Source organism: Rhincodon typus, chromosome 8 (assembly GCF_021869965.1).
Source record: "Rhincodon typus isolate 14 chromosome 8, sRhiTyp1.1, whole genome shotgun sequence".
Taxonomy (NCBI): domain Eukaryota; kingdom Metazoa; phylum Chordata; class Chondrichthyes; order Orectolobiformes; family Rhincodontidae; genus Rhincodon; species Rhincodon typus.
In genome coordinates, this window is record NC_063339.1 from 27,501,789 (window position 1) to 27,527,044 (window position 25,256).

A 25,256-nucleotide genomic window follows, 5' to 3' on the forward strand; every position below is an offset into this window, starting at 1 on the left:
TGTTCAAGACCTTTTAATTTCAATATTTGTGAATAACCTGTCATAATTTTACTTATAAGAGACAAATTCAGACAATAATCAGTAATATGCTAAGTCTGAAGTACAAAAAAGTATCTATTTAAGAAATGCATATTTTTCTTCCAGTTATTTACTGTAAATTAAAAATAAATAAAAATCAAACTGAGTACAGGAATTCACTTCCAGAGAGATAGAATTGAAAAGCAGAGAAGTGATGTTAAATATCTATTGAACCTTGGTTAAACTCCATTTGGACTACTGTGCACAGATCTATGGATGGATTTCATGGCATCTGCAGTTCCCACATGGTAGGTAAAATTTCAATTGGGAGCCCACTCACAATTACAATGCTTGCCCCTGCAACAATTTAACATTGGGAACAACATTAATTGCTTTCAGGCGAGATGCCCACCCCATTGTTAGAAGGAAGTACCACCTTAGACTGCTGCTGACTGATCAGATAGGGTAGTTAGCTCTCTGTGTCACAGACTGCTTATGCTCCTTGCTATGTGTAAAGGTCCATATACTTTTTTTTTCTGGGATTATAAACTGAAATGGAAATTAGATTGCTATATAGCTGAAATACCAGGAGAGTTTTGAAACGTGGAAAAGTTTTTATCTGTGCAAGACTTTTTGAAGCAGTGAGAGGAATACTTTGAGATGGAGTGGCACTGAGAATCTTTGCGTTAAGGAAATTCTGCCTAACAACAGCCCTTTGATCGGTTGAGCTGAAATCTATTACAAAGCTGTTAGTGAAAGAGACATCGTCTGTCAGCTGAAAACATTTCTCTCTCCCTCCCTGTGAGTAAAACAACAGAAAAACCAAGAAAATTTAAAATAAGGAATTCAAGCAAGAAAAGATTTAATTCTGCTGGATTAGTGATCAAAGTGAAATTGTCCATTGCTTAACGTAAGAGGCCTGACAGATAAGGCAGACAAACTCAGGGCATGGTTGGGAACATGGGACTGGGATATCACAGCTATTACAGAAATGTAACTCAGGGAAGGGCAGGACTGACAGGTGCTGTTCCAGGATATAAAGGCTACTGGAAGAATATAAAGGGGAGGGGGCAAGAGAGGAGTGGGAGTAGCATTTTTTGTCAGGGATAACATTACTGCTGTGCTTAGGGAGGATATTCCTGGGAGCAGGTCCAGTGACGTTATTTGGGTGGAACTGAGAAATAAAAAGGATGATCACCTTCTTGGGATTATACTATAGACCCCCCAGTACTCATTGGGAAATTGAGAAGCAAATTTGTAAGGGGGTCTCAGAAAACTGTAAGAATATCGGGGATTTTAACTTTTCAAACATAGACTGTATTGCCATGGTGTTAAGGGCTTGGATGGAGAGGAATTTGTCAAGTCTGTATAAGAAATTTTTCTTATTCAGTTGTGGATGTACGTACTAGAGAAGGAACAAAACTTGATCATGTCTTGGGAAATAAGGCAGGGCAAATGATTGAGGTGTCAGTGGGGGAGCACTTAGGGGCCAGTGATCATAATTCTATTAGTTTTAAAATAGTTATGAAAAAAGAAAGAAGTTAAAGATCTAAATTGGTGTAAGACCAATTTTGATACTATTAGGCAAGAACTTTCAAAACTTGATTGGGAGAGGCTATTTGCAGGTAAAGGAATGGATGGAAAATAGAACGCCTTCAAAAATGACATAACGAGAGTTCAGAGGCAGTATGTTCCTGTGGTGTGAAGGGCAAAGCTGGTAAGTGTAGGAAATGCTGAATGACTAGAGAAATTGAGGCTCTGGTCAAGAAAAAGTAGGAAGCACATGGCAGGTATAGGCAGCTGGGATTAAGTGAATCACTCAAGGAGTACAGAGCAGTCGGAATATATTTAAGAGGGAAATCACAAGGGCAACAAGGAACTTGAAATAGTTTTGGCAAATAGTGTTAAGGAGAATCCAAATTCTCCTTATCCAGATTCTATAAATATATTAAGGACAAAAGAGTAACTGGGGAGAGAATAGGGCTCCTTAAAAGATAAACAAAGCTGTCTATGTGTGGTGCCGCAGGAGATGGGTGAGATAATAAATGAATATTTCACCTCAGTATTTACTGTGGAGAAGGGTATGGAAGCTAGGAAACTTGAAGAAATAAATAGTCATACCTTGAAAAGTGTCCATCTTACAGAGGAGAAAGTGCTAGATGTCTTAAAATGCATAAAGGTGTATCCTAGAACTTTGCAGGAAGCTAGCAAAGTGATTGCTGGGTCCCTTGCTGAGATTTTATGTCAATGATAGGTGAGGTGCTAAAAGACTGGAGGGTGGTTAATGTGGTGCCATTACTTAAGAAAGATGATAAGAAGAAGCCAGAAAACTATAGGCTGGTGAGTCTGATGTCAGTGGTGGGTAAGTTGTTGGAGGAGATTCTGAGGGACAGGATTTACATGTGTTTGGAAAGGTAAGGGCTAATGGATAGTCAACATGGCTTTGTGTGTGGGAAATTGTATTTCACTAACTTGATTGAATTTTTTGAAGAAGTGACAAAGAGGATTGATGGAGGCAGATCTTGCCTATATGGACTTCAGTAAGGCGTTCAATAAGGTTCTGCATGGTAGACTAGTTAGTAAGGTTAGATCACGTGGAATCCAGGGAGACCTTGCCAATTGGATACAAAATTGGCTTGATGGTAGGAGACAGATGGTGGTGGTGGAGGGTTGTTTTTCGGACTGGAGGCCTGTGACCAGAAGTGTGCTGCAATGATGGTGCTGGGTCCAATGTTTTTTGTCATTTACATAAATGAATTGAATGTGAATAAAGAATGAATGGTTAGTAAGTTTGCAGATGGCACCAATATTGGTGGTGTAGTGGACGGTGAAGAAGGTTATCTCAGAGTGCAAATGGACCTTGATCAGATGGGCCAATGGGCCGAGGAGTGGAAGATGGAGTTTAATTTATATGGATGTGAGGCAGTGCATTTTGGTAAGGCAAATCAGGACAGGACTTATACACTTAATGGTAAGGTCCTGGGGAATGATATTGAACAAAGAGACCTTGGCGTGCAGGTTCAGAGTTCCTTGAAGGTGGAGTTGCAGATAGACAGGGTTGAGAAGAAGATGTTTGATATTTCTGCCTTTATTAGTCAAAGTATTGAGTACAGGAGTTGGGATGTCATGCTGTGACTGTACAGGACATTGGTTAGGCCACTTCTGGAATACTGCATTCAATTGTGGTCTCCCTGCTACAGGAAAGATGTTTTTAAACTTGAAAGGGTGCAGAAACGATTTAGAAGGACATAGCTGGAGTTGTAGCTTTGAGCTATAGGGTGAGGTTAAATAGGCTAGGTGCTATTTTCCCTGGAGTGTCAGAGACTGAGAGGTGACCTTATAGATGTTTATAAAATCATGAGGGGCATGGATAGGATGAATAGCCAAGGTTTTTTCCACGGGTAGGGGTGTCCAAAACTAGAAAGTGTAGGTTTAAGGTGAGAGGAGAAAGATTTAAAAAGGATCTAAGGGGCAACTTTTTCATGCAGATGGTGCAGTGTGTATGGAATGAACTGTCAGAGGAGGTGTTGGAGGCTGGTACAATTACAATATTTAAAAGGCATCTGGATGGGCATATGAATAAGAAGTATTTAGTGAAATATAGGTCAAATGCTGGCAAATGGGACTAGATTAATTTAGAATGTCTGGTCAGCATGGACACATTGGAAGGGTCTGTTTCCATGCTGTATAACTCTATGACAGCAGTTTATTGTCATTGCTGAAATTGAAATGAATTGAGAGATAATTAACCATCTTTGAAATCAGGAATTTTATTTTCTGTGTTTATTATTTTTATCTACCCATAATACGTGTCAAGCCAGCTGTTCTTGTCTGTCTCAATTTTCGATGAATTTGTGTGTGAGTGCACGTGTATTTTGGGATTTAAGTAGTATAGTTTAAGCCATATTATAGTAGATTAGGAATCATTTATTTTCTCTGCTATTTGTTAAAGTTAAGTATGCTATAATAAATGTAAATAGAGATTGCTGGAGAAGCTCAGCAGGTCTGGCAGCATCTGTGGAGACAAATCAAAGTTAACATTTGGGGTCGAGTGACCCTTCCTCAGAACTCTGCAATTGTGAATTGCTTTTGTCTCAGTCAAACATTTTGATCATCTTGGTGGTCTAATGAGATTTTATATATTTTGTGATGGCTTTTGGAACAGGGAGCCATTGTCGTTGGTGCACTCTTCCCAGTTAAGTCATGACAAATGCTTTGGGTTCAGAGTTCTGTATCCATTGACCGAGAATAATATAAGATTGCACGTGGAATTAGTGTAAGTGGTAAAGCTTAAAAAGATGGATACTGAGTTTCTTGCAGTAAATTGACATTAGAAACAGCAAAACCCAGTCTACACTTGGAATAGGTATTGCAGAAGCTAGACTGATGGAATTGGCAAGTAAATTAGAGTGGAATTGCCTGTCAGATCTAAGAATGCATTGGTAGTTAAATATTGGTAAAGCCATCTAGAACTATTGGAAGTATAGGCAGGACTAGGTACACAGAGTCAAGTGTCACTTGAGTTAGCAAGGATTTGATTAGTCAAAGAAGTTTGACCTTGAATAAAATGAAAGCATCTTGAACACGAGAAAGAGATAAAAGCGCTCAGAACAAAAATGGAAACAGCTTTGGAATCAATGAGAATGGAAAGGGAAATTAAAAAGCAGGAGATGGAGATGAAAAATCTTGATTTCAAAGAGAAGAGAAAGAATGAGCAATTTAGGGGAGAGAAAAGGAGAAGGAATTGGAAAAGAGGTCCAAGATGGAGAATACAGGTTCAAAATGATGCAGTTAAAAAATGAACTCATGAGGACACACTGATGAGGAAACTCCTGGTCATAATCTATAATCCAGTCAGGAAATGTTTGCATTTGTACGGGCCTAACCAAAATTTGACAAAAATAACTTGGAGGCATTCTTTGTAATTTGAAAAACTAGCAAAATGAATGAAATGGCTGAAGGAAAACTGGACATTACCGTGCAAAGCAAGTTGACAAGTACAGCATGTGAAATTTATCTATCACTGTCGGGCAGATTTCTAAAGATTATGGTGTTGTCAGAAAGGCTATTCTGGGTGTGTATGAGCTCTTTTCTGAAGCATAAAGGCAACAGTTTAGAAATTTAGTGAGTAGCCTGGGCAAACCTAAATGGAATTTGAACAAATAAGGCAAACTACTTTTGACAAGTGGATATGGACATTTGGAGTAAGTGCCACATATGAAACTCAGAGAAACCATTTTCTAGGAAATATTTAAAAATTCACTACTTTTTATAATTAGAATCCATGTTGAAGGCCAGAAGCTTGCAATTGTTGGTCAGGCAGCAGAAATGAATAACAATTATAAGCTGATTCATAAAATCAAACCTTTTCTCAGTCATCCCATGAACCTGAAAAAAGTAGAGGGTGTGAGAGTGAAAGGGAGGCAAATAGCCAGTGTAAAGAAAGGACAGCTGGGAATGCCCAGATCCCCTCCTTAAATCAGGAGACGGTGCCGAGGGTGGAGGTGAAAATTGAATGCCAAAGTATTTTCATTGCAATAAAGTGGGACACCTTCATTCAGAAGGCTGGAAGTTGTAAGAAAAGCCCATAGGACTTTTTGGAGTTTGTAAGAGTGAATTCGGAAAAGGAACCCAGAAAGGAAAATGCTATGGATCAAATTGTAGCTTTAACTATAACCACAAAACTAAAGGCAAACACTGCTGTGAGTGCAAGGGAGGTGAATAAGGTAGATGGCAGATATAAGGAGTTTTCATTAAAAAGAAAGATACCCCATTTTAATTCAAATTATTCAGCCAAGCCCCTAACTGTATTAAGAGACACAAGGGCTACTCAAGCTCTTCTGATGAAGAATGACACTGTTTTCTCTACAGAAAATGCAATGTAAGGCAAAGTTTTTGTAAATGGAGTAAGTGGAGAGTATATCCCAGTTCCATAGTACAAAGTGCAATTGGAGTGTGACTTGTTCTCTGGAACTGTGGTGGTAGGAATTGATTAGAAATTAGCTGTGGATGGACTTGACTTACTCCTGGAAAATAATTTAGAAATTTATAACTTTGACTATACTCACCGGAAGTTTGAATAAGTTTAAAGAGAGGGAACAGTTACAAGAACAGATTCCGGGTAGTTTTCCATTGTGTGTGGTGACCAGAGCATCGGCTAAACAAAGTCTGTCACTAGAGGTCAAAATGATAGATAAGCAGATGTTAGTATAGCTGTCTTGGCTAATTGTGACTCAGAAAGCAAAACTGCAGATAAGTAAGTTATTACAGGAGCTCACACTAAAGATGATGTGGAAGGAATTGCAGAGTGTTATTGTTGTAAAAATGAAGTTCTGATGAGGAAGTGGAGACACTGTCAATGATGTGTGGATGAGGAATCAATTTTTGTTGATCAGACAGTGATACCACCCAAATATCACAAGGAAACATCACAAGTAGCATTTGAAATTCCTATGGTAAGACATGTGGTCATACAGGAAATTCAAGCATCGATAAACAGGGATTTTATCTGGCCAATATCTTATAGTGACATGGTGCAGCTCTGTGAAACAAGCCATGTGTGTCAGGTAGTGGGAAAATCTCAGCAGTAATCAAACCATCACCAGTTCTTGAAGAACTAGTCAGTTGAGTATTAGTGGATTGTGTAGGATCATTACTGAAAATAAGAGTGAATCATCAATAGATGCTTATAGATCTGAATATCTCAATGTGATTTCAAGAAGCTACTCATTTAATGGCAATTATAGTTATGATATAGTGGCAAACTTAACTCAGTTTTTTACTTGTTATGGACTAACAATTGAAATATAATCAGACCAAATCTCTATCTTCACCTAAAATTTTCAGGATGTAACAAGCAATGTAGTTAAAGAAGATTCCAAGTCCATCACTTCCCATGCACAAACACAGAGAGCTTTGGAGAGACACCATCAGACTCTCAAAATAATGATTAAACCTGATTAATGAATACCCTTAGGATTGTGACAAAGTATAATGATCTTACTCTTTGCAACCAAAGAATCCCCAAATGAATTTCTAAATTTAGTCAGTTCAAATTGATTTATGGTTATGAGATAAGTGGTCCATTAAAATTGACTAAGGAGAAACTTTTTAAAGCCAAAAGAGGAATCCTCAATGTTGGATTCTGCATCCAAATTTCTAGAGAGACTCACAGGAGCATATAAAGTAACACAGGAGCATTTGAAAACTTCACAGGCAAATATGACAGACTAAACAGGCAAACATGCTACAACTAGGGTATTTTCAAAAGGAGTAAAATTTTATTTTTGTAAATAAATGTTATTTATTTATAAGATCAACCTCAGGAAGTGCGATTCAATGGTTCATACAAGATAGCTGGCAGGGTTAGTAAAATGACTTATCTGTGAGAGACGTTTGATTGCAAGAAGACAAATCTGCTATGTCACATAAACATGTCAAAGCAATATCATTGTAGGGAAGAAGATAATAAAGAGCAAATCTGTCAAGTAATAAAAGTAGTGGAGGATAACGGACAGAAAGTGAGGTGGAAGGGAAGGTGAGGTAAATAATTCATAAAGTAAACCTCATACTATTTGACTCACCAATACTGAATTACTGGGACAGTAAGACAACTGGGTTTCAAAATTTAGCGAATGGACATTGGAAAGATTTAATAATGTTATTTAGAAAATTCAAGGATGTCTATAGAGATACAACAGGATGTACTATGTCAGCCAGACATGATGTAGATATAGGGGATCAGTACTGATATAACACATTCTTATCAGTTAAGTCCAGGGAAACAAGTTCAGGTGGCAACAGAGAACACATGCTAGAAAATCGTGTGATTAACCCTAGCCAAAGCAGTTGCAGTTTATCGATGATGTTAGTTCCTACACTGGATGGGTCAACTAGAATCTGCATACATTACAAAAATGAAAACACAGTAACAGAAATAGATTTACACCCAATTCCTCAGTTAGCAGATTGAATTGATAGGGTTGCAAATGCCAATGGCCAATATCATTTCTTTCTAAGATTGACTTATTGAATGGTTATTGTCGAGTACCATTAACATCGAACGCTAAAGAGATAACCTTGAAGAAGGGTAATAGCCAAAACATTGACTGCTCCTTTCCTCCAGATGCTGCCTGGCTTGCTGTGTTCTTCCAGCCTCCTGTATGTCTACCTAAAGAGATATCAGCTTTGTTTCACTAATTGGGCTATATCAGTGTTGAGTCATTTGGCTCAAAAATACAACTACGTCCCAAAGACTTATGAATCAAGTAATAGCTGAAGTGTCTATCTGTGTATTTTATATAGGCAATGTTGTAACATACAGTAACACCTGGAAAGAATATGTAAGAATTAGAAGATCTGTTTAAGCAATTACAGTTAGCTGGCTTAGTAATACACTTCACCAGCAGTGAATTTCCAAAAGCAAGGGTAACTACCCAGGACACATGATAGGGCAAGGGCAACAGTTGTCAAGAATGGCAAAAGTGAAGGCTGTAATTGAATTCCCTGTTGTAGAGTCATAGAGTCATTGAGTCATACAACATGGAAACAGATACTTTGGTCCAACAAATACATGCTGAACATAATCCCAAACTATACTAGTCATACCTAACTGCTCCTGGCCCACATCCCTCCAAAACTTTCCTATTCATGTACTTATCCAAATGTCTTTTAAACATTGTAATTGTGTCCACACCCACCACTTACTCAGGAAGTTCATTCTACACACAAAACACCATCATGTCTTTTTAAAATCTCTCTCCTCTCACCTTAAAAATGTGCCCCCCAGTCTTGAAATTCCCCATCCTCAGGAAAAGACAACTACCATTAACTCTATCTATACCTCTCATTATTTTACAAACTTCTTTCGGGTCACCTCTCAATTATCTATGCTCCATTGATAAAAGTCCCAGCCTATCCAGCCTTTCTTTGTAACTCAAACCGTCCATACCTGGCAACGTCCTGATAAATCTCTTCTGAACCCTCTCCAGCTTAATAATATCCTTCCTATAACTGGGCATTCAGAACAGGACACAGTATTCCAGAAGAGGTCCTAAAACTAAATGGGAAATTATTTATGGGATGAGGGCATCTCTGGCTAAGCCAGCACTTATGCCCATCCCAGAGGGCAGTTAAGAGTCAGCCACATTGCTGTGGGTCCAGAGTTGCACTTTATTCAGACCAGGTAAAGGTTTCCTACCTTAAAGGACATTAGTGAACCAGATGGCTTTTTCTGACAATCGACAATGGATTCATGGTCATTGTTTGACTCTTATTAACAGATCTTTATTGTATTCAAATTCCACCAGTTTGGTAGGATTGCTAACTCAGGACTCAGAACACTATCTGGGTCTTTGGATTAACAGTCCAGCGATAATACCACTAGGCCATTGCCTCTCCTAAAATCACAAGATTTATGTATGTAGGTTTATTTGAAATATGTCTCTAACTTCAGCAAAATAGTTGTAACTGTGCAGAATTGTTGCAAAAACAGACCAGGCTGGTATGCTCTGCAAAGTGCCCAGTAGCCTTTGAGAAACTAAAGGCCATCCTAATAAAAGAGTGTTGGCCGCCCCTGACTTTGCAAACACTTTTAAAATGGCAATCAATGCTAGTGATTTGGGATAAGTACAGTTTAATTGCACAGAGATGAATTGGAAATACAGAAGCCAGTGGGACATATTCAAAGGGATTAAACCAAAAGCAGAACAACTGGAATGGAGACTTGAGGATTATTACTGGGTTTTCAAAATGTGGAAGTCTATGTCCATTATGACACACTCTTTCCAGTTAAGTTGTGGCACATGGAAGTAATTGTGTTCTGTAGGCTTCACCAAGTTGACACCTAATTTTTAGACACACCTGATGCTGTTTCTGGCATATCCTGCTACATTCTCATTGAACCTGAGGTGATCCTCTGTCTTATTAATAATTGTAAAATGGCCTCACAAGGCATGAGGTTATAGGTTGTGGTTGAATACACTTTCATTGTTGTTGTTGGCCCACAGTGCCTCCTGGATTTCTAGTCTTTAGTTGCGAGATCTATAGAAATCTATTCGACTTAGCACAGTGATGGGTCCAGACAACATGATCCTCAAATGAAGACAGGTCTTTTAACAAGGACTGAGATAACAAGGTGTAGAGCTGGATGAACACAGCAAGCCAAGCAGAATCAGAGGAGCAGGAAAGCTTCTTCATTTCTTCATTTCTGAAGAAGGGTCTAGGCCTGAAACGTCAGCTTTCATGCTCCTCTGATGCTGCTTGGCCAGCTCTACACCTTGTTATCTCAGATTCTCCAGCATCTGCAGTTCCTACTATCTATTTTAACAAGGACTGTTCACTCCTACTAACACTACTATGATCAGCTGCATCCCCTATAGGTAGATTTGTGAAGAGGTCAAGTAGGTTTTTCTTTCTTATTGGTTCCTTCACCACCTGCTACAGATCCAGTCTAGCAGCTATGCCCTTTAGGACTCAGCTTACTTAGTCAGCGGTGATGCTTATGAGCCACTCTTGGTTACTTAGAATAACATCCCCCATAACGAATATATTCCGTACCACTCTCACTGCTTCTTCCAAATGGTGTTGAACATGAAGGTGAATTAATTAAACTAAGGGCCATATGACAGTTGATAAGGAGGTTTCCTTGCCCATATTTGACCAGAGACTTCATGCTATGAATTGTCATAATTACATTTACATGTCATCTGTGAGCTTACAACTCAAATCTCCCATATTCGTGTCTAGAACATTAAAGTAGCCATAGTTCCAGAAGACAGCAGGGCTGCTCTCATGTTAGAGAATGTTTAGGATCCCTGAGCCCACCTCCTGCATACCACTGTGTCACCACCTCCAGTGGATCTATCCTGTCAGTGGGACAGGACATAGGCAGGGATGGTGATGTAGTGATGTGAATCACTGTAGTCCATGTGGTGTAGGTACACCCACAATGCTGTTAAGAAAGTTATATGTTCAATTTCCACTCCACAGCTTAAACACAAACCAAGATTTGCATTGCAAAGGAGTTGAATGAAAGATTGAACCACAATTCTACCTTCCCTCTCAGGTGGACATAGAATTAGTTTTATTTTGAAGAATTGTGAGTTATGCACAATGCTCTGGCCATTTTTTCCTCTCAATCAACGTAACAAAACCAGCTAATCTAGTCACTACCACCTTGCTGTTGTGGAAGCTTGCTGTATGAAAATAGGTTACTGTATTTCCGACATTACAATGCTTGCTTGGACATGTAAAACATTGTACATTTCTAAAAGTACTTCATTTGTTAAAGAAGGAGGTGTGGTGACTGTGAGAGGTTCTGTGTAAACGGAAGTCTTATGTTGTTAAATTAACTCCAAACTTTTGTTCAAACCTTCTAATACAGCAGTAACTGCTGTAGTGCTTCATGAATTATCATACTTTTACTGATCAAATCTACTACATTTATGTATAGACCAGTAAAGTATCCAAAATGTCAGAGGACCACAAGGCTGCTCTCACATTATAGAGAGACACACAATTGGTAATGGTTTAAACTCAGAGACAGCAGACCTCAGGCAAGGGGCAAGGCTTAGAAGACACCTTTATAGTAACTTCAGCCAGTTTGGTAGTTGAACCTGTGATTATTGGTATCAACTCTACACCACACCAGCCATCCAGCCAACTGAACTAACCATCCCCTAACCATTAATTTACAAAAGAAAAAACAAGGGACCTGGCATTGAATCCTGCAGAATGCCATTGGACACAGGCTTTTAGTCATGAATACAACCTTTGACTATTACCTCTGCCTCTTGATACTAAGCCAATTTTGGATTCAATTTGCCAAACGGGCCTGGAGTCCACAGGCTCATGCCTCCTTGACCAGTTTGCAATGTAACACTGTCAGAAGTCTTACTGAAGTACATTGTAAAATTTTAATCTAAATTCTTCCTTTTTTTTGAATGCTTTATTGTGACTTGTATTTTACAGTGAATAGTGCAGTAAAATACTTGCAGATATTTAATCTTCATTATGTAGTCGAAACATTAACGCCTGCATAAAAAGACAAAAAAAATTCCAATAACCGTTGCAGTTTTTACCATAGCAGACCTAATATAAAGAAGAAACAGTCTGGTTTTTAAACTATAAGGCATAATATTACCGTGAGATGTATAATATTGGCAAAGAAAAGTATCAATCGTATTAAAAAATTATGGTGACTTGGGGGGGAAGAAATTGATTTTATAGCTTCTCAAAATGCATACTAACTTCCTGACGATAGGTTGTTCTCCCAGACGAATGAAGAAATAACGTTTAAGAAAATGTTTCAGTGAAAAGGAAAACTATCCAGCGATCCTATTTAATAGGGAAAATTGATGCCAGCGAGAGATATGTGAGTTGTTGATGGAATGTTTTACTGCTTTTTGCCAGCTGATCATTCCATTTAGCAGCGGTAGCAAATGCAAGGCAATATTAGCCCACAGGCTTTCCCAACATCTTGAAACAAGCAGCAGCTTTAAATGAGGTCGTCCCTCCAGCTTCTCGGGTTAAAAGAGGCGGGCCTGTAAAATGTGGTAGAGCCATTACAAGAAACCTGAGATCCATTCATCATGCACTCAAATCGCCCCATTGCATTTGGATTGATTAGAGACAAACGATACCGTACAGTCCAGAGCACAGGGGCCGTGCCTACTGACTCCAAAACCTTTATCTCCCTTCTACATTTATGACTGTAACGAATGGCTTAAAACGTATTCATTTCTGTCTCAACTATTTTCTTTTGGCAGTTGGGAATTTGAATACATTATTCGTAGAATGCTTTGTTTGATAATTCTCCTGCGCCTTCCAACGGTTCAAAACCTCAAAGTGGGTTTATTAATGAAGTTTGTGTTTACGTGCGTCATAATTGAAATGTTATAAAGATTAATTCCATTTCAGTGCCGAAAAATCATTTTACGCGATTTCTCAAGAATGAGTTACACAACCTTTCTCACAACTGCTGTACCATATAGATTTCACACTGAAATGAGTTTGGTAAATGCTCATGGGTGAAGTTTACATAGTCATAAATCTATTATTTGATAAGCAGACGCAATAATTGTAGGTCAGTCGTTTTTTTTCCAGCCTTATTCCCACCGAGGACAGAGTAAATCGAACCGTTGCTGCACGCGATTTTAATTGAGCTGTATGTTGTACAATGTTAACCAGTTTCTATTGTCCATCTATTACATTTCTCTTCTATTTCCAATCAGTTGCAGATTGAAAGAAATGTGCAATTTTGCGCTGAACCCCTCTGCTCACGTTCCCCCCTAAAAGGAAACCAATGGCGTGTGTTCGGTGAGACCTCCCTCTACATCCCATTAAACTGCGCCACAACAAATCAACCTTCCTCAGCCCTCATTTAAACAGAAAGCAGAAGCTAATTAACTCCATCTTTCCAGACAAGCCCCACTGTTTATTTAATGTCACACAACATTAGTATCATTCACACTTTCGTCTTACTGAGCAGAATTCTCTCGCCGTTACAAAGGATGTTTTATGAAACTCACCATCATAGTTGAGGCAGGGAACATGTGGCCAATGATTTTTTTTGTCGAAAGCTGCAAATACCTGAAATCTTTACTTAATTTCAATGGGAAGTAGTTTTGATAAAAGAGAACTGTAACTGAAGTCATTGGACAATAGTTTATCACTTAACTGGTTTCGGAATTTTCATGGACTCATCCAACGCAAAACAGTTAGAAAGTTTATGTTAATTGCTTTTCCAGATGGAAAGGTTTGAATTAAACATGTATGTTTATTGTTTGCAACAGATATAAGATAGCATCGCGAGAATAGGTTGCGTTAAGGTCAAGTTGGTTTCATACTTAAATTTGATTTAACTTAATGCTTACAGGATTGGCCGTTACATTTTGACCGATGAGTATTCTTACTGTACCAGTGGTCTAAAGACTCTCGAGGCCAGTATTTTTAAGTATCTGGCTTATTCATGTTTCTGGGAAGATGTTTATCATTGTAGCTGACCTTTGCTGAAAGAACAAATCCAAACAGACCAGGTCTATTTCCCTGATGGAACTCTCCCTGTGTTCCTTGAGCAGCAGTTTGTGGATTCAATTCTTCTATACATGTACAAGCTGAGAGTGTGTTAAACGGTCATTGCAGACAGTTTGTCCACTGTAGACTAAATCGTGAGGCGCTGCTAAGTAGTTTGCGCTCAGTAACTACCTGTGATTGTTTTCGTTGCTGATTGCATTATAAGTCGAGGACAAAAATAAAAGTAGGTTATATTTTCCTTCTAGACAGACAAACTAGCACTGGCTTAGAAGGATGATCCCCGTCCGAGATCTCCCAGGACGCTCGCAAACATTGTTTTTACAGGTGTTCAGAAGAATCACTAGAAGTGATTAAAGGTTTATTCTATTCCATGCTAATGGATTTGGTGAGGATTTAGATAACTTCAACAAACGGAATGAACTGAATTTGTTAAATGTTTAAACTTGGAGCCGCATTTTTAAAGAAATAGTTTTTTGAAAGAAAAATCTGGGACCTCTGCAAGAAATCCGAATCTTTCAAAGAGAAAGGAGGTGGCATTAGACTTAATTGAAGTGAAGGAAATGTGACATGATTGTTCAAACTACAAAGGAGCTAGAATGTTTGGAAGGAGTTTCATCAATGAGTTTTATAAATAAATCTACACAGGTGGGTCATGCAATAAAAAAAACTCTGACGGAGTGGATTTAAGCACAGATCCTTTGCTCAGGGGGGTAAATGCCAAATATTTAAGCCATCCATTTCCTGTTGTGTTTTTATAGCTCAACTGCTCTGTTTTGAGGAGTGCAAAATTTATTTGCCATTAACTCGATAGCTTGCTAACTTGAGGGTGGGGGGGGAAGCCTTTTTTTTAAAATCGAGTATTTCATTGGAACAATAAGCCTGAAAGTACCGTTTGAAATTTACATTTTGATTGTAGACATTGGTCTCTGATGGAGGAGACGATGCTGGAAGACAGACAATGACTTTACTAAATAAAAACAACGCGTGATTAAATGTGTCTAGAGGGCGCCGGTTTAGCGGGCAGAGGTGTGCGTTTTATTGAGTACATCTTATGCGAGACTTTAACATTTCGTTTGCTATTGACCAAATTAAGATGATTATTTAACACCAGGCTCTTTTTAAGAGATAAATTATTCGGCATTAACGACTGAAGAAGTGATGTTTATCTATTGGATTCTGTACTAGAAATAATCGAACTCCTCGCAGTATCTCTTAAGACTTTTTGAAATGCTACCTATCGAGTGTAAACCAAGGCGCAGGAGGTTTTTTTTGTTGAACCCGAAAAGACAATTAATAGAATACTCTAGTTGCTGTTTGCAGTATTATTTAATTTCCAGTATCTAAAAATTTAAAGTGGACACCATGAACCGGACCCATACTGGGACACTTTTCAATATCGAACTTTCAACAACAGGAAAAAAAGTCTGGAGTAAGTCATCTCGATTTAGAAGCAGATAGAATAGACCAGTTTAGAATAACGACTTGCACCACATGCCTCCCAAAAGCTAATGCCATTATTTCTCTGCAATTGGATTGGCTTTAGTTTTTAGATTCTAGGAAAGCAGTACATTTAAATCGTAGTTGGAGTATCCCCGTGCTTTTGTTCTAAACAGGGATGGGAGTCAGCAGTTTAGGAGTAGACAGAAAGAACTTGCATTGATATAGCGTATTTCCCGACCTCAGGTTGTCTCGCAGCACTTCATAACCAATGGGATACCTTGACGTGTGTTCACTCTTAGAGTTCAGGGAATTTAGATGGTCAGGCACACCTAATCATATCACACACGTCTCAACCACTCATGTCAGTGAAGTGTATTTGGAAACTAACTGCACTGCAGTTTGTACGGGCGAACGATTTCTGTGATTTACGGTAGATCCTGACTCGGAGAGAGGGTTAAGGATCGGTTCCGGTCCCCAAACAGCTGCCTTGTCAATAAGGATCTGCCACAAGTGGAGACATCCCTGCTGTCAGGACCCAGCCCTGCTCCCTAACCCTATCTCCCACCTCCTAGGCTCTAAAATAAGGAAAGAAAAGCAGCCACTGAGCCACATAGCAGGGCAATGGCTTTTCCCTTCTAATTTTGTATCTGATGAAATCAACAATTCTAAATAAAGACACGTATCTGACAGTTCACTGCTTAATCCCTTTATCAGTCAAGCTCTCCTCTACCATTCGACGCTCCCGAATAGTTTTGATTACCATCGCAGATAAAGAAGTGTAACCGCTTCGGTGTTCTTCCAATTAATTGTTAAAGACTGGCGTTTAAAAATAGCTTTAGGTAATTAACACTGCCAGCTGTTTCCATTGTCATTTCACGAAAACTAACCAGTCAATCTGATAACAAATGTACAGTATTAGTTCTGGCTAAAAAGTGGATGGCTTTACCTCTGAGATATCGGCACCCTTTGCCCCCAGCCCTCTTAAGTTAGGGCTGAAATAAGTTTCTGCTGTAATATTTCTGCTTCTGAGGTTTTTAATTTTGTAAATAATTGGCACAAATTGAGTGCTTGGATTGGATATCATAAACCAGGAGCAAATATATAGAAATCACATTTCTGAGAGAGGAAATAAAATATTAAAAACCTTGTTTTTGATTGATGACATGTTCATGTTCATTACTTTGGCGATGATTAAACCAAGCCTTCATCACGTCATGAACTTTATGGCTAACAAGGAGACTGAAACACGGAAAATGGCATCACCCCACAGTTACTGCGATCTGGCCCGCTTTAATCTCACTGTTTCGGTACAGCCTACCTAAGGTCTGGGTCACGTTTGCTCGGAGATCCTGCCCCATATCCGATAGTGCAGAATTCAATCGGTACAAATAGCGACGGCACCAACTCCATTTCATGGTAGTAGATACAGAGTGCATAGACCCACCAGAATTAGTGGATATATTAATGTAAAACACGCACCGCCCTCCCTTGCCCTATACATCAGACACAGGCCATAGAGGTTCTTTAGTATTTCTCCATCACATAATTTCAAACCGTAATAAAAGTATCCGAATGACAAGATTGATTGGTTTGTGCAATGCAGAAACCAAAGTGTCGAGGGTTGTAAACCTCTGCAGAAGGGGCAATGAGAGGGACCAGGCCCACGTTTCTCTAAATGTCCTATTTCTTCTCGTTCCTGAACGGCAAATCAGATTACGAGGCATCAGTTTAAAAAAAATCATCCGTGTTTTGAAATGAAAATGGTCGTTATTTTAAAAAGCGCACGTCCAACTGATTAAAAAGAGCGTTTTAATTATTTTATGAAAAGCAATTTAAATTGGTATTTTTGTTTTATTCAGTGACGTTATCCCCTGTGCAGAATAACTGTTAGGAATGGCTACCATTTGTAACCGAGTATACAAGCTGGTTTAATTTCAGAGGCTGTATTCCTCGGTTTGGTGTATGTTAAAGCTTCAGTCAGAGGTCGTGTTTATACAGTTTTCAAGCTCAACTCAGTACTATTCACTACCTAAAGCAAAACACCAGAAAGCAGATGTGCTGCCACAGATCAGCTGCCGTTACCTTTGCAGACGATTTTTCTAAAAGGAAATAATAGATATTTTGGGAAATGACAATGCAAGTGTAACGCTTCAATCACGTTCCCCATGACAATAAGCTGTTGTAAAATAATGAGCATTTTTTTTAAAAAAAAAGGACGATCAGTTACAAATAATAATTGCTGGTTGTAAACTGTGGCTTAGGTTGGGACGATGAAGTTTGCATATTGAGTGACTCCTCCAAAAAATGTAAATAGGAGGTTGATTCCTGAGAGGAATATATTGAGCTCTTCAAACCAAGCCGAAAGGTAATTGATTTGTAATGTGAAGGCGACCAATCCCGCAGGTGACATTTGAGAAGCTCTCGGGTTTCAGATCCTGACGTGTTTTCCAGAGTCCTTCATTTAGGAACACTTTGCTCTTGTCTTTTGCAATGGTAGGAGGGAAGTGCAGCCAATCAGCAGCCGGTCATCACTATTAATGCGCACTTACCAGGATGGGAACAGTATACTGCAGGCAGCCCCTATCAGGAGCGCCTCAGACTATCAGCCGCTGGATATCGGCGACTTCTCTCTGGATCTGTTAACCCCTCCTGGCTTCCGCGATCTTTGTTGTTTTCTTTGCTTTTGGCGATCAGATAGTGGATACTACACCCTGACTTGCGAGTGAGCCATGTCAGTGCTGCCTTCTTTCGGTTTTACTCAAGAACAAGTAGCGTGTGTCTGCGAGGTGCTCCAGCAAGGAGGCAACTTAGAGAGGCTGGGCAGGTTCCTCTGGTCTCTCCCAGCGTGTGACCACCTCCACAAGAACGAGAGCGTCCTCAAAGCCAAGGCGGTGGTGGCGTTCCACCGGGGCAACTTCCGTGAACTTTACAAGATTCTCGAGAGCCATCAGTTCTCTCCTCACAACCACTCCAAACTGCAGCAGCTCTGGTTAAAGGCCCATTATATTGAAGCCGAGAAGCTGCGCGGGAGGCCCCTCGGCGCTGTGGGCAAGTACAGGGTCCGCAGGAAATTCCCGCTGCCCCGCACGATTTGGGACGGGGAAGAAACCAGTTACTGCTTTAAGGAGAAGTCGAGGGGTGTCTTGAGGGAGTGGTACGCTCACAATCCTTACCCGTCTCCGAGAGAAAAGCGGGAGCTGGCTGAAGCCACCGGACTCACTACCACTCAGGTCAGCAACTGGTTTAAAAACAGGAGGCAGAGAGACCGAGCGGCCGAGGCCAAGGAGAGGTAAGGGTCTCTAACCCCTTTAACCGCGGTGGGTGGGGAACAGTCGGGGACAACTGTGTCGAAACGCGGATTGACTCGCGGGAGGCTTCCTCTCGGTGTAACTAGGAATAAAACCAACTCCCTATCTGTTCATTCACTCAGTTTCCCAGAGTCTCACTCAGGAGCGCCTTTCCCCGTGTCGTTCACTTCACATCTTAACTGTGGCCACGGAGCACCAACATATATTTCCTAGAGTTGCATTATATTTCGTTACTGTGATACTGTAATGAATAATTAAAGTTTAAAGATTATTGGCATGATACTTAGACGATAAACTTGTGCCACGAATTGTTTTGATATTCGGGGTTCTGTATTTAATCTGTAGCAATGCAAACTTTTCTAAAAAAAACGTCTGATGCATATGGTTGTTTTAATTTACAAACAGTCCCGGACAGAAAATATTAGATTGGAAATTAAAATGTCGAAATCAATCGAAGGATTTTAATTCTTAATGTCAGGAATGTTATGTACAAAAAGACGAGGCACAGCAGCGGCCTGCACACCGTTTTGCCCTTGTCCTTGTATTAGCCTTACCTGGAGGTGTAATCAATTCTTGGATACAAATCAGATAATACTCAACTCCTGAGCCATCTATTCACTTCTACTACCAACTAATGCCAAGTGAAGTTGAACAATTGTTATGTTGTGTTTGAAAACAAAAAAAATGATGCGTTTTATTCGCGTCATTCCTTGGTCACGGGTTTTCGGTTTTAAGTCTATATTGCTATTTTAAAAAAAGTCATTGAAATTGATATTAATAATTATCACTTCTTCCGTTACTGTTTTTCGAGCAAATCCTCCAGTAATGAAGGAACAGACCCCACCGTAACAAATACAAAGCAAGTATGAGACTGACTGCACAGGTCATCCCGTTTGTCCCTATCACAGATTCTCGTTCACGTCAACCTGTGAAATGGACTGGCCGTTCGCTTAGAGAGTACAGTCTCAGCCCAGTTCTACATTATAAATATTTAAGTCGGAATTAATGAAATGTTTGCTTGGAGTAAGCTAACGCTCGCTATAAGCATTCATTTCACATTGTCACAGTGCGGGGAACCATTTCATGATCAGTAGGGAGGCACTCATTAAGTATCGAGAATAAGTGAGGTTTCTAGCTTGGATATGTTTTCCAACCATCATTTATTTTGCGTTCTTACTATGTTTGCTGTTCCAATAGGGAAAACACTGAAAACACAAACACCTCTGGCAATAAACAAAACCAGTTGTCCCCTATCAACCGTAGTAAAAACCTGATGTCGAGTTCCGACGAGGAGTTGTCACCGCCCCAGAGCCCAGATCATTGCTCCGGGAGTCCTGTCTTACTGCTGCCAGGGAGCGTGAATCAATCCGTGGATTCCACCTTCTCTCTTCACGGCCTGAGCTCGTCACCAGGCGGCCACGCTGGCCCAGTCCATCCGCATGGACTCCAGGACTCACTGCTCGGCACTCTCACATCCAGCCTAGTCGACCTGGGATCGTAAAAGAACAAATCATCACTGGACAGCCGAACGGTGAACTGATCAGATACTCCGGTGCTGTGCCCTGTAAATAATTGAACAGTCCTGTCCATGTTTTGGAATTTCAACTGATGGTACTTAATCTATGAAAGAAAAAGCGAGACCGCTCTCGTTCATTAGAGGAAAACAAAACGCCTTCATGAACTGCTGAGAGGCTTCATTTCTCACTTAATGCTCTTCAAACCTTTATACTCTCCCCACTGCACAAAATGCGTTGCAAATTCAGCGATTGGCGGGCTGATACTTTTTCTGTCAGATTCGTTAATCTGTCAGAATCAACCTGGATTTATCTCTCGTTTTCCATCTGTTTGCGTTCCTTGAAATTTACTGATCGCGAATCTGAAGTGAGGCATCGAGTAGGACGAACCGTCTATAACTGAGGTAATTGCAGAGAGAAAGAACAACTCCACAGAGTATCAGGCAGAGTGCAGGCACAGAGGCGACTCGAAGTTTACATTATCACCAGTGGTGTATAGAGAGTAACATGGAAGTAGTTTATAATAAAATCCAAACATGTGAAAAGCACGTGCTTATGTTGTCTCCTTTTCACATTTTGAAAAAAAATCTATTTAACAGATGGTTTATTTAAGAAAATGGCGATGGAAATTGTTATTGGATGAGGCTTTCTGAAGCTCCCCAGTTCAGGTGAAACTCGGCAATATTAATGTGCTCTTATATTATCAATATTTAAGTCAAGGACAACAAAACAACGCCCAGAAATTACTCCCTACTGTCTCACCTGACATCCACAAATTTCCCTCTGTTATATCACGGCGAGTAACCGTTACATTATGGGAGCAAAGTAATTATATGACTCTGAATTTTCCTCTTCAATTCCAGATAAGCAAGTCTTGAGCCTGTATCAAGTCGGGAATCCATTTCGTTGGGACATAAGGAGCAAAGATTCGGCTTTTTCCGAGTCCGCTTTCTGAGAGGGATTTTTGTTTTTGTTTTGAACTTATTCGCCAGAAAATGCAAGTCGCCACCCCTTTCCAAATATATTGTGTTCAGTCTTCTGAATATTTTCTCTCCGATAGTCTGCTTTACAAATAATAGAAAAGGTGAAAACATAACCGAAGCCCCGAAATCTTGTCATTCTGTTCAATTCCCGCCTCGGCCCCAAACGGGATATTTCTCCCAAACGTTAAAGTTGGGCCCTAGCCTGTCAGTTCGGTCTGCCATGAGTTTTGGAGAGGTGTAGCGATTATATTATCTATCATATTCGTAACCGAAGAGGAATCATTCATAGCTGTGCAACAGTTTTATGTTGAAATAATCACCAGTTCAACCGGTAGGTCATTTTAAAATTTCTGTCACCCACTTCCACTGTTCCGGCTCCCACGTTTCCTTGCACCCTCTTTACATGTAGTGTTGTGGAGTAAAATGCTACAGAAACAAATAATTCACCAACTTCCAATAAGATGCAAGGAAAATCGATAAACTTAAATAAAATGATCTATATATTTAGAACAATGACAAGGACTCATTAGAAGGTTCCCCATTGCTTTATTCGAGTGTCGTGTTGCTAATATCCTTTGAGAGTATATGGTTCTGGTTTACTGAAGATTGCAGAATGTTTATTCTATAGGTTTCGGGCCATGGAGATCTCACCCCCTCTGGAGGACAGACTCTCACTCGGGATTAACTCAGTTTATGCAAAATTCTTGTGTAAAATATACATTCGTCTCGCAAGGGTGACTTTAGTGAAGTCGCCCTAATTGTTACTTAGGATCGAAAGAGAATGTTAACTTAGGTTGGGCTACACGTAAGAGACCAGCATAGTTACAACGCGTAATTTCTCTTTGGCCTTCTCCGATTGTTGGTGATGCAATTAAAACAGACGGCGGCGTGAAGAGCTACTGTGATCAACAGCCATCACTTCCCAGAAGATATTGGCGGAATGGCAACTTTATGATAACTTTAGTAAGGGGCGGGGCGTTAGTAGATGACTGAAGCAACGACAAAATAGATCTTTACAAAGGTTTTAAACAGTTTTTCAATATTTACAAGCTTGTTTTATTTAACAAGCTTTGAAGAAACCGTCATAATAGGCAGAGCATAGCTACTACTCCCAGCGGTGCCAACATATTTCTGTTTGTCCCTAGCTTCGATGTCGTGGTTTTCCCTTTTAAGAATACAAGAAAATTTGTTTTTGAAGAGATTTGCTTTCATTATTTTTTTCACTGGCCTAGTTAAAAGATATGCGTTGGGTTTTAATATGAATATCATGGTATGATCAAATTAGTTAAAGCAGGCCAAGAAGGTGGTGAAGCTAATTCAGGAGTCCATTGCAGACCGTCTACATCAAATGGATCTTTCAATACTGAAGATCTTTACCTTTACTTTTCATACAGGTTGTGCTTAAGTATCTTTCACTGCAAGTGTAAAGAAATTGTAGCATCACGATGGCTTGCTCCTAAGTGACTTTGATCTTGTTACACTTGGGGCGTTTTATTGTCAGTAATCCTGAAATAGCAGCTCAAACAGTAAGCACCCCATACCCCAATGGCCACGAAAGACATTCGGTTTTGGTCGAGTTTTCTTCTAAATGTAAAATAAACACACGACTGGCCTCCAGACACTCTTCGCTGGAAACTAAAAAGGCCTTCTATGAGATGAGGGTAATTGTTTTGAACAGCTCGAGTTTGGAGAGAACTGAGGATTTCCTGGAGTTAATGTGAACCAGCCGCTGGCTGCACTGCGCCTGTTGAATGTGGAGCAGATTTTGGCAAATATTACAGGGATTCAATTCAGTCTTTTGTGTTTTTAGAAGCACCTCAGCGCTGATTTCAAATTTGTTTTCTTTACATTTTAAGCGTGCTCACAAAAATGAGGTTCTTTATTTAAATCCGCAAACAGTGCTTATATTTATAGTATAGCCCCAAAGTCGCGTCCTTCCGCAGGAGTAATTAGCATGTTGCAGCTAATTGAATTTTGTTTTTCAAAAACCTAATTTCTATTCTATGGCCCATCCCTGAATGTAACGGGGCAGGCTTAATTCTTTGGTCGCAATCACTCACATTTGACAATTTTTATAAATTATTTCGCTCAGCTAGACGATTGGCTTGCATCATACATGGCTATGGTTTGAATGATCAGAAATGCAAAAATGGCTGTTTGAAATGCAAAATAGTGCCAACACTGAATGATAAAGTATGCCTGTAGAAAACATGTTTGAAGGAAACGTGTTTGATTAATGCAGATGCGTTTTGTAAAGCCCATGTCAAAATATGGCTGTCATCGAACCGCAATTTTTAAGATCCGGTTGAAAATTGCGGGGAAAGTCCGCTGGGAAATAGACAACAGTATCTGATAGACGTCAAACCAACCTCCAGCCCAGTGTATAAAGCAGCTTTGGATTACCTATTGCGTGAAATGGTGACAAAATTTCACTGTCAGTAAGGAGGACATAGAACAGCGAGGGAGTATGTTCAACTAGCAAATGCAGTAAAGGTGACATCGGAAATAATATCTGTTAACTTCCGACATAGTTGAGAGGTAAACAGTTTTCTTGAGTTGAATGCTATTTGGAAGTCATAACTGTTTTGAAACATTTATACAAATGCTTTACAAAACTTAAGGGAACATGAACAAAAGTGAAGGCTATTCCTTCAGGTATGCTCATCTTTATCGATACATGAAATGTGGATTATTGTCAGGCCACTGCAGGCTGTCCTCCATTGCACATAAATATGCAAGTCACTGCTATGGCACAAAGAGCAGATTGCTGGTTGGCCTAGCATGGAAAACAGGAGCTACCATCGGTTTCGGAACAATCGAAACCTTGTTTGTCTTATTTTGCTGTTTTACCAATTGATTTCCTGCAATCGTGCCTATTCGTGGTTTGGTATTGGGATGTCCTGTGTGCATTACCTGCACTGAATTCCAACAGTCTCCTACCAAGATTTTAAACTTGACTCGCCAAGGTTTCGTTTTTCCAGAGGACCCTCAGATCAACTGAGTGCAGGCTTTGGGCCTGGTCGCTAATATCAGACTGAACTAGTTGATGTTTTTTATGTGAAGTTTTTTTACTGTTCGAATGCAGTGTCTGAGAGCTCCTTGAGGCCTCGTCAGCTCTTACAGCCATTTTCAATGTGTCTTTTGACTGTGTTAATTCCTCCGTCCCGTCACAATGTTTCTGTCCTGTTTGTGATTTCTCTCTCTATTTATATAACACCTTAGTATTTTTGGCCAGGTTTGTCATTTTTGTAGCGTTTGAACCATGCCTAGAGAACTTCTTGCATGGCAGCTTGATAACGGGGAAACGGGGAACAGCGACATTTCAGATATTTCTGCCACGTGGTTGAGCAGTATTCTGCTGCAATGAGTGTTTGAACAAAATCTTCAAGGCGCAAAAGTTGTGTGCAATACGATTAATGAATGAGAACGCAGAAATGACAAATTAGGTAAAACGAACGTAGACTATTAACCAGTGAGGAATAAAACTGACACTTAGAGAATGGACAGATGACTCGGACTGACAATAATACAAAGGTGTTTTATTCAACAATTAATCACATTGTCTTCATCTTGGTTTTGCAAATACAAAAAAAATGCATCAGTATCATTAAACCAGACATTTAATTAGAAGTTTTAATGAATGCGAGCTGACGGTACACGCAGTGTTCACGTGATTGAGCAAGCAGCCAGTGTTGAAACACCGAGGAGAAAGGCAACGAGTTCTCGTAAACCAGGAGACGGGGTATTTCTTACAAAGTCAACGGTTTGGTTTTCGTTGCATAATTAAATAATGGACGGTCCTTTAACGGGTTGAGGTGGACATGCTATAGCATACTCACTGCTCAGAAACTGTACTTATTTGAAATGAAAGGCGGGGAACAGAATGTTTGATGATCCTCAGATACGAGCGGTTCGCATCCCATACAGAGTTTGAGAGGCATCGTCCTCATCTGATGGAA

General features: G+C 39.8%; 1 protein-coding gene across 1 annotated transcript; it reads left to right on the plus strand.

The window, feature by feature from the left end:
* The first annotated feature begins 18,006 nt into the window (after nucleotides 1-18,006).
* Nucleotides 18,007-20,854, plus strand: LOC109912264 (homeobox protein six1). The gene is made up of 2 exons (XM_020511665.2): nucleotides 18,007-18,781; nucleotides 19,998-20,854. The coding sequence occupies exons 1-2, from the start codon at nucleotides 18,222-18,224 to the stop codon at nucleotides 20,299-20,301; spliced, it is 864 nt and encodes a 287-aa protein (XP_020367254.1). The 5' UTR covers nucleotides 18,007-18,221; the 3' UTR covers nucleotides 20,302-20,854.
* Nucleotides 20,855-25,256: the final 4,402 nt, after the last annotated feature.

Excerpts from the sequence above, each read along its gene's own strand:
- LOC109912264 (XM_020511665.2), top strand. The coding sequence starts at position 18,222 with ATGTCAGTGCTGCCTTCTTTCGGTTTTACTCAAGAACAAGTAGCGTGT. Across the intron at positions 18,782-19,997 it reads GCGGCCGAGGCCAAGGAGAG|GGAAAACACTGAAAACACAA; the intron begins GTAAGGGTCTCT and ends CTGTTCCAATAG.